Source organism: Myotis yumanensis, unplaced genomic scaffold, assembly GCF_028538775.1.
Source record: "Myotis yumanensis isolate MYYU_CA2020_CCGP unplaced genomic scaffold, mMyoYum1.0.hap1 SCAF_6, whole genome shotgun sequence".
NCBI lineage: Eukaryota > Metazoa > Chordata > Mammalia > Chiroptera > Vespertilionidae > Myotis > Myotis yumanensis.
In genome coordinates, this window is record NW_027223757.1 from 65,712,342 (window position 1) to 65,733,497 (window position 21,156).

Below are 21,156 nucleotides of genomic sequence, written 5' to 3' on the forward strand. Positions count from 1 at the left end.
TTTGCTTTCCAGAAATATGATCACATAGCCCTGGTTGGCTCAGTTTCTTGGAGCGCTGTCCCGTACACCAAAAAGGTGTGGGTTCAATCCCTTTTGGGGCGCATACGGGAAGCAACCAATAGATGTTTCTCTCTCACAACAGTCCCCCCTCCCTTTCTCTCGCTCTAAAAATCAATAAAAACGTACCTACGGTGATGATTAAAAAAATAATAAAATTTAAAAAATATGATCACATGAAATCTCTGTGTATATAATATGTGAAAAAAAAGGCCATACCTTGTTATAATATCCACTAAGATTCTGCTGCATTTCTTGTGTTCCAGGAGGTCCCTGTATTAGAAACAAATAAAAAATAAAAACCTAAACATTTACCAAACAATGTGAATTTAAATAATATATCTAAGAACTCTTGAAAACTTAGTTAAGGAAAAGAAAGAGTATGTTTAGTCAAATATTCCAATTGATGGAGAATTACAGGAGCATTAACTCATCAGGTTCCTAAAGGTATGTCAAGGTTAAATCCTGCATGAATTCAGAGAGCTCCTTAATGGGAACATGTAACATTTCACCAGAAGGTCAGCATCAGCATATTTTTATTAAAAGGAATTGTGCCCATAAAACTCTTCAAGGGAAGAGATTTTAGCTTTGGTTTATTTTTGACACTTTTCACAGGGCTTTGATTGATGTGTTATAGAAATGTGTGGCCACTTGTTATTAACTTAGAAAATATGGGAAAATATGGTTTCTATTGCTTTACCCTTTTGAATGGGTTGCACATGACTTTCAGGCGAGGAAAAGATGTCTGCTCTAAGACCTCAGATTTAAGATATTTAAACACTCATTCTTTTCAGTTTACATGGAAACATTTGCTAAGTACTATGGTAAGCTTTGGGGAGACAGCAAAGATGTAAAGGCATTTCCCCATAAAATTTGCAAAAAGAGAAAGAGAAGAGTTTTTTTAGTTTTTTCAGGGATTACACTTTGGGAAGAGAGCCATAAGACAATACAAAGTTTAGCATTATTTTAAATCAAGTAGTTCAAACCAACAGAGAGGCCGCTATTTAAAAGAAAAAGATTGCAGTCCATTGGTGTGGCTCAGTGGTTGAGTGTCAACTTATGAACCAGGAGGTCATGGTTCAATTTTCAGTCAGGGCACATGCTCAGGTTGGAGACTCAGTCCTCAGTAGGGGGTGTGCAGGAGGCAGCCAATCAAGGATTCTCTCTCGTCATTGATATTATTATCTCTCTCTTCCTCTCTTTGAAATAAATAAAAACAATTTAAAAATATTTCATAGATCTTTAAAATGCCCAGGAGAAAATATTATAGAGAAAAAAATTATTTACATTTTACCATAGAAGATAAGACAAAGAAAGATTATGATTGCGTAAACCAAACATTACTGTTGAATAAAGATTATTCTTTAAAAAAGGTATTGAAAGCTTTAAAAAATGAAGAAAAATTTTAAGGAACCATTGCCAACTGCACTCACGGATCTTGCTAACATTGAAAAAAATGAACATTTAACATTTGTGACTGGTATTTCTTAGGAAAGACTTGTGACTAATGATCTCTTCCAATATGAAACCTTTGCATTGGTGCCACTAAATGTAGAGGACACAGAGATTTAGTGATGAATGTTGGAAGCAGGTTGGTATAACTCTTAAGAAAATAATAGGCCTCCTGAGTAATGGGGCCGTCTGTGATTGGAAAGACAAATGATGCTGTTACCTTGCTGAAGTAAAAACAAAGCTAATGTCAGAAAAGAACTCTCATCGCATTATATATTGCTCATGTTTGTTTTTTTTCTTTCTGTCAGCCAGCTTTGTGTAAAGTACCTAGGTCAGTTAGATGAAGTAATGAGGAAAGCAATCACTGAGTTGGAGATTGCTGCACAAAGTTTCCAGCCAAGAAGATTCAAGTTAAAAACTTGTTCTTGAAACTCATGAGACATGAGATTCCATATACATTGATCCATCTGCAATTATATAATGAGGTAAGAAGTTTTAGATACTGCATGTAGTATCATTAACAGGTAGCTCAGGACTATATGCTTAGTAGGTGTTTGGTAGATGGTGAATGTGTGTTAATAATGCCAGTTAGAACGAAGAATAGTGATGCGGTGGGTAAATTTTGCTTTATACATATTCAATCTAGTTAATATGAGAGTCTTATAATTAGGGATCCCAAATGTGGCAGAACAATTAATAACAGAGTCTCTGAAATAGAGCAAAAGAATCAATAAAATAATAATAGCAAATATATAGTGCTTATTGTATGCCAGATGTTATACCAGGGGCTTTATGTGGATTAATTCATTTAATCCCCATAATGACACCATGAGGTACATACCATTGTTATTTCCAATTCAATAGTACAGAAAATGAGGCTTAAAATTGGTAACTGGCCCCAGGTCACACCACTGGTAAGTGGCAGGGCTAATATTTAACATAGTCAGCCTGGGCCCAAACTCTACCATCTTAACTTAAAAGTAGACTCTCAGCCTAAAATAATTTTTGCAGTAATTTCTTTATCATGCTGACCATGCTGTTGAGAATACTAGGTGATCTCTCTCCCATGTTCTACTTCTCATATTGAAATTGAAAAAAAAAAATCAACAAAACTGGTACTCAGCACTTCTCATGAGCCAGACCGTGCTTGATGCAGGAGGGGAAGAAATAAGAACTTTGCCTGTAGATGTAGTCCTAGTGGATAGCTGTTCCTTGCATCTCCCATCTATCTGCATATAATCTCTCAAGACATGATAGGAAGATTATGCCTGAATATTACAAAAAATTCCTCTTAACCCACAACTGTACTAAAATGCATCCTATCTTTGCAGAGGTTAAGAGAGCAGGTGGTCAAAGGATATAAGAAGTGGGCACCTTCAAAGGGGACCCTGGAGGGAGTGAGGAGAAAGCAGCAGAACATCAAACAGTGTGAGAGGGGTTTTCTGGTACAGAACAGGTAGATGGATGAAAACAGTAAAAATAACAGGATGGTGATAACTTTTAAAAAAAAATTGGGTGAGAATGGGTCTGATCTTTTCCAGACTGGCTATCTGCCTATGGCACACAGGTGTATTTCATAAATACAGAATATATTCCTCATCTGGAATCCTGACCTGGCTGTTGGGTGTATCATTGGGGATAGGGTAGGAGAGCTCTGAAAACAATAGCAAGAGCATAGCTCACAGAACAGAGCCACTGGCCAATAGAAAAGTTTGAACAATATTATTCAGATATCCACAGGATTAACAAACCCTATAAAAGATACTGCCACGCTTTCATATGTTCTGTTCTTGCATTAAAATGTCATATCCACAAAGTAGTGCTCCAAATGGGGTCCATCTGAAATTTTAGTCTCCACTTGCTTAATTGACTGATGAGCATTTATGATGACATTTTCTTCCTTGTTCTTTTAGTCACTGGGATACTTTGGGTACCACAAATTTCAAGTTTAATGTAACAGAGATTTATAGCTAACAGCCTACCCTGCAGGCAATACTTCACACAAACTCTCCCAGGGGGCTGAAGAAACCCTGCAGCGACTGAAAGAGGATACCAGCACAGAGTCCTCAGGCTGTCTACCTGTACGCTGTCTGCAGTCAGTACAGCAGCCACTCACGGGGTTGTTCTCAAACTGTCAGAAGCAAACAACCTTGATCTATGTGGAGACAGTGACCACAGAGAAACACTCTGCACAAAAATGCCAAGAGCAACTCTGCTTACTGTAAGAAAAACAATATAGACCCTGGGGTCTTGGAATTGGTGGCTGTCCTATTAGCCACATTCCCCAAGAGATGTGCTATTGTGCTATTTTCTATTCTGGCACAAAAGCACAGTTGGAGAAGATCCAAAGAGCCATTTGTTTCCTCCGTTAGCAAGAGCTGTCAGTCTTGTAGACTATCAATCAACTCGGAGGGAGGAGAAGTAAAGACCTGTGATAAGTGACAGGTCTCCTGGTATCACACAGTTTTAGTAGATGCTCCAGGGCACTTGGGAGGTCACTTTCTCTGAGGTTTGCAATTATAAGGATTCGTCAAAAGGATGCATAGATGACCCAGGATGAGTGGAGAAGAGAGGTCAGTTATGGAGGGCACATCAGTCTTGACTAATGCTCGCAGGAGCTCTACTAGGAAAACCATTTGCAGGTTTATAGAAAGGAAAAATGTCCCAAATCTTGCTCAGGATGGTGACCTGCAATATAGTGATACAGAAATCATGGTCATGTAGTGTCTATCTTTTATTCATTTCTGCTTCACTCTATTTGTGCTGGGTTGGGAGACACAGGACATCTGGGTTAAAGTGATGGGTACACAATTATAGAGCAGCTTTAAAATGAATTTCAAGGAGATATACCTGTTCAGAATCCAACTTTACTTAGGTGTAATTACCCGAGAGAGCCTGTTGTTGTTTCTTACTGCAAAGAACCATATCTAGTGTGAACAAGTGAATTAAAGCTACATTCAGTTTGGGAGTGTATACACTCATCAATAGTTTAAGGAATTTTTGTTGGGGGGTGGGGCTGAAATCTTGTTAGATAAAGATGGAAAAAAGAGAAATATATCTGACACCAGCATCATCAGATGGGTAGTGTAAAAATGAGGAGTTGCTTGTATCATCAAAGATTGGAAACGTTCTCAGTTAAAAACCATACTTCCTTAGTCCTGGTCCCAGCTGCATTTTCATTTCTTGCCGGTTGATGTAGCACACTTAGTTTGAAGAACTCAACTTTTGCCTTTTTTTCCCTTCCCTGATCTTTGCTATAAACTCTGTGCAAGTCAAGGTTCAGGTCCTTTGATTCAGCTTTAGCACACCGTAGATATTCTAAATCAAGATCTCCCTGGCTCCTCAGCCAACTATTTTATTCCCCCTCTGATCCTCCCTCCTGAACTATTTTCCTTTCTCCCTTACGTCCTTTAGTTCTTCATATTGCTGGCTAGTCTCCTTGAGCCATCTGGGTGCCACTCTGCAGGCACCATAGCTTTTCAACCTCTTATTAGGAACTCCTTTCAGGGTTCACAAATATGAATTTTCAGGCTACACATACCTGCCTCTGGCCCTGTGGGTTTCCAATTAACTTCAGTAACAACCTCTGAAATACCAAAAACCTCTGTGAAGAAAGTTGTACTAGTCAACTCTGTTCAAACATGCCCCCAAATTGCTTTGTTAAAAGAACAAATAGAAAGTTTGTTATTGTAAAGTCATTTGTGCTAATTTTCAAGAAATGGTCCCAATTTTCTAAAAGCCAATAAGAAAAAAAAAATGGCAGAGGTCAGTAATTTCTTTTCCCTTGGTACTAAAATAAATATTATGAAGCCTAAATTCATCTACAGGAATGGGAAGATGAAGCACCTTTCAATAGACAGTCTCCTGGAAAAGCTAATGTCAGAAAGTTTTTCTCTCATATAAATTTCCATCTCTAACATTATTTATAACTTGTACTCTGACTATAGTGGCTTATGAACATGCCTGTTTTTCCAGTTGGAATGAAAATTCCTCGCAGGCAAGGAGTTTAAATTTTCTTATCCTATCATAACACAGGATGTGGTACATAGTAGCTCTCCCTTTCCCCCAAATGTCTATTGAATTCAGTAGAATAATTACTTGTGCAAGAAAAAATCTGAGGGGAAAGCCAATTTCTTGCTTGTTGGTTTTGGTTTCAGTTAGAAATGGCAGCAAACAGAGCGGAGGTCTTGCTGCTTCCATACTCACAGACAACAGGGCCAATAGATTGAGATTGATTTAAGAATCTGCCTAAATAATTAAAAACTAAGCTGCAGCGAGCTCCAGTTAAGTAGGAAAGAGCTTATGAATGGATTTTAAAATATATATTTATTTATTTCAGAGAGGAAGGGAGAGGGAGAGAGAGATAGAAATCTCAATGATGAGAGAGAATCATTGATCAGCTGCCTCCTGCATGCCCCACACTGGGGATCGAGCCCACAACCCTGACCAGGAATCGAACCATGACCTCCTGGTTCATAGGTCGATGCTCATTCACTGAACCACACTGGCTAGGCTGAATGTATTTTTTTTCTTTTTACCAGAATTACAATTTAGAAAGTTGTATTCTAACTCTGAAAGAAAAAATCAATAATACGCTTTAGATAGAAAATATTTGGGAAACCAATTCCTTTTTCTTTTAAACACAGATCCTTTTATTTATCTTAAATATCTGCTCTAAAAGAATTTTTCAATTTCTCTTGGGACTTAATTATGTAGGTTAAGCAACTGTAATTTTATAATGGGTTATTTTTTCCGAGAATGCTTCTGCTACAAATTTTTTGTGACTATGGAGATGCCACAAAATTGCTGAAAATGCTCAAACTGCAAATATTATTTCTGAAGTCAGGAGAAAGTTCACTGATGTTTATATTATGTTTACATTTCAATACAGAGACCTAAACTTCCCCTTCTGGGATTACAATGGGAATGTACCACATGTATTAGGTAAAATTTAAGGTTCCTGAGGAGTTCTTGTTCCTCAAAGTATCCTACCTACTTTCTCTGGTTTATGCCTAAAACTCCATAAAGGTAGTTGGATTATTTGGCATTGGGTTTTATCATCAGCTCAAATGCAAATGTTCCTGGGAGATGTAAAACTAACCCTTCATATTTAGACAGCTCAGTATAATTCTAAAAGTGTTTTCACTTATATTTTTTTGGATGGCAGGGTGATGTGATTGCAAAACACATGATCTTATTTGGTGTTCTTAATACCTAAGTGAGGTGGATATTATTATATTCTTCATATGACATGGAACAAAATGAGAGATCCCTCCCCCAACCCAATCACACAATAAACAAATGGTAGAACTAAGTCTAAGAGCTGTTCCACTCTAATATATTCCTATGACAGTCAGATCCAGGGCCTTCATTTTCAGCATGAGGGTGTGAGAAATGGAGCTACTTCTGAATCAAATGTTGAGGTTAACTTTGCTTGTAAAAGGTGGGAACTCAGAAATAAGCTCTGGAAAAACTCCTATTTCAAGCTAATCAGAAGGGCATATAACATTCATTTGGCCAATACACAGACATAATCACAAAATTGGAAGTGCCCTCATTCTTAAGTAGATGCTTTCAAGTGTTGTTGTTTTTTCACATGGAAAATAGAATCTAATGAGTTTTTCTGGATGATGAATAAGTCAATGAAGGTATTTAGGTCAACATTCTTAGATGAAGTTTTTCTATAAAGACTTGAATGGAAGAAATAGAAAAAAGGAGAGCAAAGCAGGTGGAAGAAAACATTACATGAGAATGAGAAGGATAGAACTGGGGAAAGTATAAACACTTCTGCTTTAGAAATGGTAGGCCCTGGGCTAAGCCCTGGGAAAGAAATAATGAGCAGATAGCAGAGAATGATAAAATATTAATAAATAACAATACTTTCCCTTAGAAAGTAATAACTGTACATATATTATTGCAATCCAATGAGGTGGGCATTATCGTTATTTTACATGCAACAAAAGGTTAATCATCTTATTCAAGGTCAGAAAACTAGTAGACAAAAGCTAGGTTTCAACTCAACTCAGCCTGACCCCATAGCTTTGATCTTTTAACTCTTTTGTTTATCTGCCTCACAGTAAGTGGGGTGACAGGTTAAACAAACAAACAAAATATAAATCATCTTAAAGCTGCTTTAAAAAAATCATGGAGGACATTTAATAGAATCTCTTAATGAGATACAGAATCAATAAGGGGCAAGCAAAGAGAGCTCTGGGACATGATATAGATACACATTTTCAAAGATATAGATGACAAGAAAAGATCAAGGGAAAGTGACTAGCATGAAAAGAAGGTAAGGAAAAGAGAACCACAGGCAGACACTGAGAACTGTTAAAATCTTGGAGGGCTTAGATTAGAGAGAGATAAGCAGAGAGGTTTCTGAGAAGGCAAAGGAAAGACGTTGGCAATTTTTAAAAATATATGTATTTTTTACTGATTTCAGAGAGGAAAGGAGAGGGAGAAAGAGATAGAAACATCAATAATGAGAGAGAATCACTGCTTGGCTGCCTTCTGCATGCCCATACTAGGGATGAAGCCCACAACCCAGGCGTCCCCTGACTGGGAATCGAACCATGACCTCTTGGTTCATAGGTCCATGCTTAACCACTGAGCCATGCTGGCAGGGCGACTTGGCAATCTTAATTAGCATCTCAACTTTGAGGTTCAAATGACACCAAACAAAAGGTAAAAATTCACAGCATTTATGAGACGATAGAAGGAAAGGAAAAAGAAAAATGGACATAGTAGAAACAAGACTAGTTAACCCAGAGAGTAAATTGCAAGGGGATAACTTTGATAAGCTTAAATTCCTATGCGCATGAAACTGCAGTGAAGAACAGTTATGGGAAAATTGTCGCACTTAGAGAAAATGAAACATCCTTCAAATAAGACTACAATAGCACCACTGCATTTGCTGTGGAGGAGAGATTTGTGTATTAGCATTCTGGGAATCGGAAGGATTTAAGTGATACAGCAATACACTGGTTTAAGCATTCGTCAAGGACATCTTCTGGGGGCTTGTAAAGAAAGTAATAGCAGCTTTGTGGGAAGCCAGCAGCCACACACTCATTCTGGGTTAATCTCTGGAAGTCCTGAGCAGCACTGTGATCCATGATCTTCTCTCATCACAGCCAGTTTTCCCCTGACAGCGGCATCTACCTGCACCATGCTTGGAGAGATCGATAGCTCCTAAGCATCTCAGGCTAAGATATTGCCAGCATTCTTGGTTCAGAAGTTCAGAAGCAGTGCGATTAATAGGTGAGGAATTGCAGCAAAGGCAGCTTCTGAATCTTGAATGAGAATTTATCACATCTGCCACTTTGGACATTTTTCAAATGGTTCCCCTGTGTGTTCCAGGAAGTGCTCACTTGAGCTGGGTTTGTCTCTTCTGGCTTGCATACTGAGCTGTGTAATTGAGGGAACTCAAGCATGGGCCGTTTATGGTTGTATGAATAAGCAAAATACTCAATATGTGACCTGATTGTTTTCCAAGACTGCACAGTCCCCGGTTTTACTTGTCATTTTGGAACAGGAGTGGGAGGATGAGACTGACAGTGAATGCATTCAATGGGTATAATTAACCCATTTCATGAAAGCAGATTTTCTAAATTATGCTATGAAGCTCATAAAATTTTAACACTTTCTTTTCTATGGGGATGGGGGGGCATATTTTTTAAAGGTGCTTATTTTTTTCCTGATCTCATGAAACAAATCAATCAAATTGGCATACAACTATTGCATTATTGATGGAGTGGGCAACTTTTGACTGATTTCCATGACATGATGGTTAGGGAAAAAATGATTCCTCCTCTAATGCTGCCATTATGCTTATGCACCCATCAAATGTTTCATACTCCTCTCTCCCCAGTGTGTCCTACAAAAGGAAAAATATTATTTGTCAGCTTCCTGCAATATGAGTAGCAGCAGGAATTTTGAGAGTGCCTTGCCATCCCACTGACCCAGCACAAAGTGATAAAGCCACAGGGGCATGAAAACTAGTAAGGATGGAAATGAGTGAAACAACTTATTTGTATCTAGTGGTGTCCCCCAAATCTCACTACCAACAAAACCTATACCTGGGGAACAACTATACCTCTACCCCCTTGTCTGACCTCAGGAATCTCTCACTATGCTACCCAAATCTGGAGGGAAGTTGGCTAACATAGCAGCACCTATCAATACTTTGAGTTTCCATTTACTGCAATTAAGTGATAACATTCACTCTCTTTAAAAGTGTTGGTAGAGCCCAGCAGGCATGGCTCAGCGGTTGAGTGTCGACCTATGAACCAAGAAGTCATGGTTTGATTCCTGGTCAGGGCACATGCCGGGGGTTGTGGGCTCGATCTCCAGTGTGGGGTGTGCAAGAGACAGCTGATCAATAATTCTCTCTCATCATTGATGTTTCTATCTCTCTCTCCCTCTCCCTTCCTTCCTGAAATCAATAATATATATTAAAATGTTGGTAGAATGACAATGCTTCCTGTGCAAGGAAAACGCAATTCACAGGGCAAATTGCTGGGACTTAAGATAGCCAGGCTGATGGCCCTGGCTTATGCACTGCCAGCATAGAGGCCAAGAGCATGGGCAAAATTTGAATAGCTGGGGACACTCTGAACAGCTCTGGGGAAAAAAGCAAAATGAACAATCTGTAGGTTTTACTGGGGTGGGTGTTTTGTAGTCTCCACTTTCAACTTGAATGTGTAACATCAAGGTTTCTCTCTGATCTATCAGTTATACTAATGATAAATCTGCAAATGACAATTGTTAGCTCAAGTGAGCACCATGGTTATGGAGGGTATACTCAGGAAAGTTCTAGTAAAAAATACTTAATTATTTCATTTTTAAAACACCTAGGCCTATTCCACAAAAGAGTTCAGTCAGAGGAGTAGACACTGACACTCTAGGCCAGTGAATAAGTAATTAGTGACATTAACCTTTGCTAATCCCATAAAATGATTTTTCTACTTTTGAAAATAAATTTAGAATATTTCAAGTATGCTGAAAAGTATAGAAAATTATACAATAAGTATTGATGAATCCACAATCCAATGTTGTCTGATCTGAAACATCTGCCATATTCACTTCAGATCTTTTTACTTTTTAACAAACATACAGATAGAACTAAAGCTCCTGCAAATCCTTTTTCTATCAAATTTCCTTCCATGTTTCAGACACCCCAGATAATGCTGAAAACTTGTTGCTTCTCTAGTCACATAATTTCTTTCAGTATTTCCTTTGATCAGAACAGTCTCCTGCCATGTTCCAGTAGAGAAAACTGACTGTAGGGATTTAGCAAAGCCCCTTACTTCCAAGGCCCAGAGTTTTCTTATTGTTAAAATGGACATAATCTGTTCTTGCCCACCTCACAGAGCCATACAGTGGTAAAATTAAATTTCTGCAAGGATACACTTTTGAAAACTCTATCATCCAATACAAACTATATGGTTACTTAGGAAATAAATCTCCCTTTCTTAATATCTTCTCCAAGGCCAGTCAGATGTTTTAAAACCTTAATGTCTACCCACCACAGAGAAATGGTGCATAATCGATGCCCTGGGGCCCAACTAATAATAAGTTTGGTGGCCATACCAAGGATTTTAAATATTCTATTCTATCATTGCTATAGAGAATACATGTCAGTTCAGATGTCTTAGTAGTTGGTTTCAATAACATAATCCAAGATAAAAAAAAAAGCAGGTAGTGGCTGTAAGATAAAATCCTTTTTCTCCAGAGTGGAGCTATAATTAGTAAAAAACCCAGGAAGTCAGAAAGTGGCTACTAATGTCCCACTGCTGCTGTTCAGGGAGAGAAAAAGAGTAATTAGGGAATCGGACCCTAGTGCTAGCTTTCAAATTCACAACCTGATAGCCTCAGCTGCCTCACTTGCATGTCTACGTATTCTGTGGCAACACAAGGTGACACTGGAATGTTAGCAATGTTGGCAACAGCTGTCTTGTCTGGGACCATGACCCTAGTGGGGAACAAGTGGCAATAAAATGATTAACTGGCCATGTCTCCATTTTATAGATCTTATGTATCTTTATTTTTAAATCTAAGAAAGTCATCTTAACTTTAAGAAATAAAATTACTATACCCATTGATTCAAATAAATGGTTAGGTTTATTTTTTTCCAAAGATATTATCATTACAGTACATGGCCTTTGGTTATTTAATAGACCCAAGAGACTCAGATTCTCTGCTGAGAGGAACAGTGAAAAATATGACAAAACCCTGATCAGTTCAAGGCTCCTGAAAGGGATGTTAAGAATATGACTTAAATTCCCAATTGAGACATAAGAGCCTCAAAATACATACAGTCATCTACCGGGTGTTTGAACAAGAAATCAAATGTTTTAATCAGACATTTATTTTGTCATCCCTCTTATTCAGCATTCCAAAACGTTTGGGGGTACTAATTTGTTTTGGAATTGGGCCTTGCTATATGTGGAAAACAATAACTTTGCACCTTGAGTTCGCAGTATATAATAAATAAAGTTGGAGATAGAAGACATAAAAGTTGAGGATAGTGATAGATCATGGGGTACAGGTATAGTTCTATGGTGTTTTGAAGGCATACATGTTCATTGCTATGGCTGTTCATCTGATCCAACCCATAACTTATTAGAAAGGAAGCAACAGGACAAAATGGACTTATTATATGTGATTAGAGTCTCCATCTTTAAGGAAAAATGCAGTATCCACTGAATTTAGGCAAGATTAAAATTAAATGGGCTACTAACAAAGCTTTGTCAGTTTTCTCTCAGCAAACAAACCTACTCCCTGTGTATGTAAATACTAAAAATAATCTGTTAAAAATGATGTAGCCATTAGAATTATCAGTAGAAACAATGATGTTATCACATCAAAATAAAAATCTAACCATCTCAGGTACAAGCACAAATAACAAGACTTACAAAGAAAGATGTGACAGGTTGACCATTTTCCTTGCCTCTTATTACCATTAATACCCCCCGACCCCTCAACTCCCATTTCTGCTCTCATTGGGCCCTCCCTACATGATAACGTCCACTCAGCTCCAAAACCTTTTCTGGTACTATTCTTCTCCTACTTCCTTTATGTTTATTAAATACAGTCAGCTCTTTCCCACCTCAGGCCCTTTGATGCCCTGATCTTTCTGGGTGGGAAGTTCCTGCTCTAGCCCTCACATGGCTAGCTCCTTTTACTGTAATGTCATCTAGAAGTCACTCAGAGATACCACTAGGACCACCTTATCTAGAGCAACAACTCTTCCTTCCAAATAATTCTCACATACCCACTCAATTCCCCTATACCTATAGCTCCTCATGCTAAACTGAAATTGTTTGTCTACCTATTGAATTGCTTATTAACCACTGCGCCCCCTCCCACACAACAGTGTAAGTTCCTGAAGGTAGAAGCCTTGTCTGTAGTTTGTGTGTTGCTATGATCAATAAGTATGTGTTGAATAAGTGAATTCAATTTCACACTCTAAATTTACTCTTTTAACTGTGTACACTGTGATATAACCATGACCTTCAGGACTGGGCAATGACTCACGCTTTAAAGGTGAATGAAGCTCTATACTGAAATTAAAGCTATAATAAAAACAACAAGGTTATATATGTTTTAAACCATATTGTTGTTTTAGAAAAGAAGCATAACTTCCATTGGAGTCAGCCCCCACAAAATTAACACTGTAGAGTTTTGTCAGCATTTTACAAGAGATGGGCATTAAAGATCCATGAGCTAAGGGCTTTCACTTCAAGAGAGCATCTCATTGACATTGAAAACGACTGTAATGAAACAGCATTTGTATTTAAAATACAAGATAAGCAGAAAATGCAACAAAACCCTAAAAATAAATTTTGAAAATCATGTAGATTTACAATTAAGCATCAAACACTGAAAAATTTCCATACCTTGGACATCCTTCAAAGGGCTGTGAAGTGTCATTCTTTGCTCAGAGCTTTTACAGTGAAAACAGTAGAGGGAGCTGCTGCCCCACATTACAAATTTCTTAAATTTCTGTTTTCAACAAAAATTGCTATGCACTGAAATGTGACACATTTGAGCCCACTGCTCAATTCTCATGCTGCAATAATGAAACAATGCACAAAAACAATGCCAGAAAAAAGAGAAAGGAAATCAAGAGCCCTGCCTGGAACAGAGAGAAATAATAACACATCTTAAAATTAATGTGGTTTTAAATAAACACTTTTTACAGTGATGATGAATGAGAAGTAAAGTTAATGTCAAATGGATGGGCTAATTGTAAGTCCTTTAATGGCTCATTAGTTAAAGTCTCCTGCCCTCCCTTCTGCTTTGCCTCATTCTCAGCTGCTCCCTTCTCTTTTCCAAAGCAATGAAAAACCAGAATATTTTGAAATAAACTAAGACATTTCAAGTCTCAAGACTTTCCAAGTCTCATTATCATAACATAAAGCCACTATTTTCTGTTGCTTATTCTACTCAGATAACTAGAAGGCTTTAAAGAAAAAGAGAAATTTTTATTAGAGTGTGAGGGATAGTAGTTGAGACTTAGAGAAGATCACAACTAATAAAATGCAACAGCTCAGATCATGGATAAACCAGCCCCACAAGCAAGGTAGAGGTTGTAAATCAGAGAAGAAAAAACATCACTGAATGCTTAGACCTGGTTGTTAGTACTACTACTACCTGATTGTGAGTAACTTTTATGTATCTCTTCGTGAGTAGATTTGCATATCTAGAATAAGTATTCCATGTTGAGCATATGGTCTTTCATTTTAGCAATTATTTGCAAGACATTCAAATGTTTAATTGAATTTTGAGAAATTGGTAAGAGAAAAAAATGTGTTGGCTCAGTTACAGATTCAAGACAATCTCTTCTATCTACAATACTATATGAGTGAATGGATGTTCAGAAAGAGCAATGTATTTTAAGTGTATTTAGATAGAGTCTTACATTTACAAGAAAGTTCTTTCACATACTTGGCATTTGATTATTCCAGCAACTGTGTAAAGTAGACGTGGCAGGTACTGTCATTTCAAATTTGAAGAAAAGGGAAGTCTGACATGGAAATGCCAAGCGAATTTTCCAAGGACACACTCGTGAGGAGGATTCGTTTCCTCACTGGTCTTACACTGTCCCACTGTCCTATGGCTTTGCAGTGCCATGAGTTACCTTGGAAAAATCAAACCATTTTCTGTGTGTGGTGTGAAAAGTAAAGCTGATCTCGTAGTAATTGTAAACTGGAAACTTGTCTTTCACACCTGTGATCCAGTAGAATGAAGTTGGGCTTAAGGATCAGTTCCTGGGTGTTAATTCTGGCTGCCCCCACTTACACTGGTGTGACCTTGGACATTATAAATTGAGGATAATTTCTGCTTCTCACCATAGCTCTGAGGCTGACACAGGCAGTGGCAGGAGAGTACCCTAAGCAGAGCTAGTGCAGTAATAAGCTCTCCTGAGCCATTCCTTTCTTTTGAACTTATTTCCTTGTTAGTGCTATTTCTTCCCCCAGGGAGATGCTTAATGCTTGTATGCTTCCTCTATGAAAAACTGCTCTCTACCATAATTTTAGTGTATTTGCTGGTATTAGCAATCCAAGACATCTCTACTTAATGGTTTCTCTCCAGTGAAGGATATTCATTCAAAATGAGACAGCAGAAGTTATTCAGGGACATTTGGAAGCTTTTCCCCTTTATAGGTAAGATCAAAGAAAAAGCTGGACCAATGCTTTATAAAAAAATATGTTCATCATAAAGTGTTGTAGCTAGCTCTGTTAACAAGTTAGGTGCTCTTCAATTACAAGCATTCCGATTAAGGATAATCCTATATAATAAAAGGCTAATATGCAAATAGACTGAATGGTGGAACAACCAAACAACTGGTTGCTATGACTGCACTGACCACCAGGGGGCACGCACAGAACATGGTGGGCATTGGCAGCAGGCAGCAAAGTGTGGAACATGGTGGGCATCTGCTGGGGTGGGGACTGTGGAACAGGTGAGTGGGGGTGCTGGATGGTGGTGCCAGACCAAGGCGGGGCGCTGACTGCTTCATTGGGGTGAGCCTCTGGTGGTTACTGAAAATTCCTCGCTCCTTCGTGCCATGGTCCCACCTGATGCTCACACCCACTGCCAGCCCGGGTCCTGACGGCTCAGAGCTGTCAGGGGGTGCAAGCAGGGCCAGTGCCCTCAGCGCATGGGAGCAGCAGCAGCGGGAGTGGGGCTGCGGGCAGACAGGGGACCAGGGGCCGCGGCAGATGGGCCGAGACCCACCCCTATGCCCACCACAGCCTCGTGGCCCACAGTTCCTGTCAAGGTGCACGAATAGGTGCACTGGGCCCCTAATTTCATTATATTCAGATTACATACGTGTAAATTTCAATTAAGTCTTCCCCAAAGAGAGGAAAAATTGCTATTCAATGTGGGGAGATGAGGAGCTTAAATGCAGGAATATGTATGGCTTTGATGAAACACCAATTCATCAAGACAATTTAATAACATTAGTTCACTAGATCTACTTTTAGTAAATATTTCATATAAGAATTTTTTCCCTAGGAAATATACTCTTTCAGGGGGAAAGAGGTTTTCCTCCCATAAATATATATACAGTATATGCTAAATGGAAAGTTGTGGGGAAAAATTATTCTTTGTAAACAACATAACTTTTTGGTACAAATCTTTCTTTAAAAAGTGAGAAAATACAAATTTGGCTTCAGAACCAAGATTCACAAGTAGAAAAAATTGGTTAAAATGTTTTAATTATGGGAGTTGCTTCAGGCCATTCGAGATTTCTTTTAGTTCTATTTTTAAAAAATTTCTTTGACACTCCCTAAATAACAACACTGTCTTTGATTGAAGGAACATCGCTAAAGCCCCACAGGGAAGAACATTTTCTTGAAGAAATTGAGCAAAGTATGCTGTTATCAAAGGATCCATGCCTCCTAATAACTCTTATTCTTCTTTGGTTCTTTTCAGATAATTACACTGAAGTTTTTCCCCTCTAACTTTTCTAAAGGCTAATTGCTTAAAAACACGTACTAAAATTTTATACTATTCATTTGAGGGATAGTACATATTATTTGATTGCTATTTTTACATTTCAAATTGTCTTAAGAAATTCTAACACGTGCTTCAGGGATCTCACACGCAAGCCACTAGGGTGAGTCATACACCATCTCCCAATCTCAACCAGAAGTGTTTTAGCTCTGACCAGCCTTTCCCTCTTTCTCGTATTACCTTCCTTCCTGCTGTGAAATGGGGCTCATGTCACATAGAGTCCAATGTTGAAAAAGGCAAACAAATAAAATGCAATATTTTGACTTAAACATGTTCACAAGTGTTAAAAAATACAAACAGTTCCATGGGACATCTTAACAGAGATAAGAAAATATTCTGCTGATACTTTAAAAACAGTAAATAGACTAGAAGAGATAAACCAAAGAACTTACACACTTAATATGCATAGCCCATGGATGTGGGCAACAGGATAGTGAAGACCTGGGGGAGTGGGTAGGGACTGTGAGGAGGGGGTTTAAGGGGAGATGGATGGGAGATATCTGTAATACTATCAACAATAAAAAATATATTAAAAAATAGTAAATAGTATGATAGCTGCAATGAATGGTGCTTATTCTCTCAACAACCCAACTCTACTGTGCCATTAGAGTAACCTATCAATGCAATCTGGCATGGGACGCTCCACTTAGAACTCTTCACTGATTTTATATTGCTGCATGACCGTGGGGCTTGACATGAGGTTTACCAGGACCCTGCCTGGGCTTGACTTGCCAGTGCTGTGAGAGAACTGAGTGGGCTGCCTGCCTGCCGCCAGTCCCCAGAAATTCAGCACGTAATTGTGTTTGTTCAGGCTGTTTTCCTCCTCTAACAGTACTTAGCTTGCATTCTCTTTCCCCTCTATTTACTTCACTGGAAAAACCTTGTCAACTTTTAATAAATAGCTTTATCAGGTATAGCTGACATAAAAAGAACTGTATATTAGTGCATGCAATCTGATGAGTTTGGACAAATGCACACAGTTAAGGGCAGACAATTTGAAATATAAAAAGATATACATTTTATCTCCCTTATCAAATAGCAATCAAATAATATGTAATATCCCTCAAATGAATAGTATATAATTTTGGCATGAATTTTTAAGCAATTAGCCCATGCGACAATCACCACAGTTAAGCTGACATATTCATCACCTCCCAGTTTGTTTCCCTTAGTTTTTCTGTTTGTTTTTGTAGTAAGAACACCTAACATGAGATCTATCCTCTCAACAAATTCTGAAGTGAATATTATATTGTTAACAATAGGCACTATGCTGTATAGTACAACTCTAGGACTTATTAATCTTGCATAACTGAAACTTTATATTCATTGAATAACAACTCTCCATACCTCCCTTCCCCTGGCCTCTGGCGACCACTATTGTGTTCCCTGCTTCTATGAGTTTGACTATTTTAGGAATCTTATGTAAGTGGAATCATGCTGTCTTTGTCCTTCTGTGACTAGATTTCACTAAGTATAATGTCCTCCAGATTAATCTATGGAATTGCTTCTTTTTTAAAGGCTCAACCTTTATGCTTCAATTTTCAATTCCTGAAGGAAACCACCCCAACCATTATCTTTTCTAAATTGTCACCCTCTGTTCACATTTCTGTGAACTAAACTTGAATCCCTAAGAGACAAGGGCACTGCTTTACTCATTTTTTTTTTTTTTTTGCAAGCCCAGCTCCTAACAGGCTTTAAATAAATGTTTGTGAAACTGTTAAACAAGGTGAAGGAGGAACAGTTACATTGCTTTTATGAGCTCATTTTCTTCAAATATCAGTTAATATGATCTTGAAACGACTGATTTCAAAGGACTCTGTTCATTTCTAACATTTGGGAAACAATAGTCAGTCCTCTTGCTAAAGTACATTATGCTTAGAAAATGAAACATGGAGGTGGCAAAGAAAAACGTTATTTTACCTTCCTGTCCAATGCTGCCCTTAGCTAATTCTTGTAAGTATGAGTAGGTGCTTCAGAGGAGTTTCTGCAGCCTGTTGGTACGCACATCATCAATTCAACCAAACATGCAAACAACTTCAGAAAAACCCAACAGCCGATATAAACTGTACCTCAAGAGACAGTTTTTATAATTCTTGTAAAAGATATTTTAGTCAACTAGAGGAGTTATTTCAGAATAAAAAAAGACAAGGAGTTTCCATAAACCATAATTCTTAAGCAGAAAGTGAGCTGATGGTCTAGTCTCTTACTTTTTCTTTTAAGTAAAAGCTGACCTATAATAATAAAAAAATCTTCTCTTTTTAGCTTAGTCCCCCGCCCCCTGTATTTTTGTAGTCTAACAAATTGGTTATTATATTATAAAAAATAATAAACCATTTTTCTTTTAAATACTGTGGACTCAGGATTCAATGCCACTGTGTATTAGACCCATAGCTGAGTTTAAATTGTAAATCTAATATTTGAAATAAAATAAATACCTCTCTACCCAAACATTCTGGAAATTAAAACCTGTGGAATTGAATATTATACATATTTTCATATAGTTGCAAATTTCTTAATCTTCTAAATTCTCTAGTCAAATCATTTGATCTATAGTTGAGAACTCGTTCCAGGATTTGGTGTAATCCTTTTCTCTCTTGGACATTTGGCAAGCTTGTCATAAAGGCCTTCAAATTCAAATTCTTCCTTTGAGAAAACAATTATCCTGTCTTGACTGCAGCATCAGACATTTAGAAAACATATGAAGGTCTAATCTTGCCTGTTAGCATTCACCAGCTTTTCTTCTTTGTAGCAGAAGACAAGTATTGAAAATCCTATAATGTGTTCTCTGTTTTGCCAGAAACCTTGGAATAAAAATCAACAAAGCTGATTCCTTTTAAGACTGGATTCCAGGGTGCCCAATTCATGCCTCTTTTGTTAACCCCTCCTTAATTTTATAATCAATATCAACGGACACCAGTACATTACTGGTAGAACAATTTCCTTGAATGGCTAAAGTGGATGAAATGACAGGACAACAATCATTTTTGGCACATGACCACATCCTACTGGAGCAGTGGTTCGCAACCTTCTGGCCCTTTAAATACAGTTCCTCATGTTGTGACTCAACCATAAAATTATTTTCGTTGCTACTTCATAACTGTAATGTTGCTACTGTTATGAATCGTAATGTAAATATCTCATATGCAGGATGGTCTTAGTCGACCCCTGTGAAAGGGTCGTTCGACCGCCAAAGGGGTCTCGACCTATAGGTTGAGAACCGCTGTACTGGAGTCTTAAAGTTCTAGATCTGGCCTGGAGCCCTCTAGTGGTGGTTCAGGTCTTTAAAAAGTTCCTTATTTTTTGGTCTTCATTTTCTCATCTACAAAATATATTAATTTGTTTACTCGTTCATTATATAATTAATAACCACATGCTACATGCCAGAAACTTTGCTAGGCAATGGTGACAAAACAGAGATTTAAAAAATTCACTGTGCAGTGGACAGACAAATAAGAAAAATAACAGTTGCAAAATCATGTTATATCTGTAGCAGGTATAATGTTATAGGATCGTGGAAGATGACATCACACTTATTGAGAGCCCTGGAAAAGGCCATGTAGGAGAACTGATGTCTGAGCTGAATCATGAAGATAGAGGGATGCTTTTCTAGGTCTGTGGGAGAACATTTGCAAAGCATGGCATTTTTGAGATAGTAAAGGATGATTACACTGTAGATTGCAAATGAAGGAAGGGCACAGAGGAGGATAGGCAAAGATGGGTCCAGGGCAAACTACGAAGGGTCGAGAATGGCATGCATAAAATGTGGAGTCCTTCTTGAAGAAAAGAGAACTTATTAAACAGTTGTAAGCCAAAGAGTTACATGATTAGGGTAATGATTTAGAAATATTCATCCGTTTGTAGAAGGTAGAGGCAACAAGACCAGCTCCGAGATGGCTACGAAAACACAAATACGAATTGACAAGGGCCTAAACTAAGGCAGTGGCAATGAGAAAAGAGAGGAGGAGCAGGAGAAGGTTCATGGGCTACTGGGATGTAGAATTGACATAATTTAGGAACTATCTTGATATGGAAGAAGAGGGACAGAAAAAATTCCAGGATTATTATTAGTTTAGTTTGGGGCATGCTACTTTTCTGATATGTATGAGACCTCCAAGTGGAGATGCTGGAACTCAGGAGAAATGTCTGGGTTGAAATAAGACTGGGAATCTTTAATCCATGCAACAAGTATGTAGGGGAAGAGGGAATCTTGGAGAGCACATGAGACTTGGTTGGAAAGTTTGTAAGGAGGTCATTCTGAGAAAAGGGAACTGTATGGAAGGTCACCTGCACTGTTTATCAGAATTCCGAATTAGAGGGGACTTAGGGGAGTGTCGAAGGTGGTGCCCCTAATAATTCCTTGACCTTTCTAAACGAGTCTGTGCATGTGCAGACCCCAAGGTGCTTACTGGAATCCTTATGCCTAATCTTTGGGTGCCCTTGTCTTGAGGACAATGCAAACAAATGTGTCCTCCAAAATTAACTCACCCTACTGATTGTATCTAAAGATAAAAACTGCAATAAAAGCCTAATGAGGCAGGCAATCAGGGATGTCTGGTTGCTATAGCCAGGCAGTCCCTTAGCCTCTCTTTCATAGCAAACATTGTGTCAGAGTAATCCATTCAT

The 21,156-nt window shown here is 38.2% G+C and overlaps 1 protein-coding gene across 1 annotated transcript in view; it reads right to left on the reverse strand.

Moving 5' to 3' along the window:
* The window catches only part of COL19A1 (collagen type XIX alpha 1 chain), a 302,649-nt gene that overhangs the window by 87,661 nt on the left and 193,832 nt on the right, over positions 1 to 21,156 (reverse strand). The window contains exon 18 of the mRNA XM_070418310.1: positions 277 to 330. Coding sequence (XP_070274411.1) covers positions 277 to 330 — 54 coding nt within the window. The remainder of the gene's footprint in view (positions 1 to 276; positions 331 to 21,156) is intronic.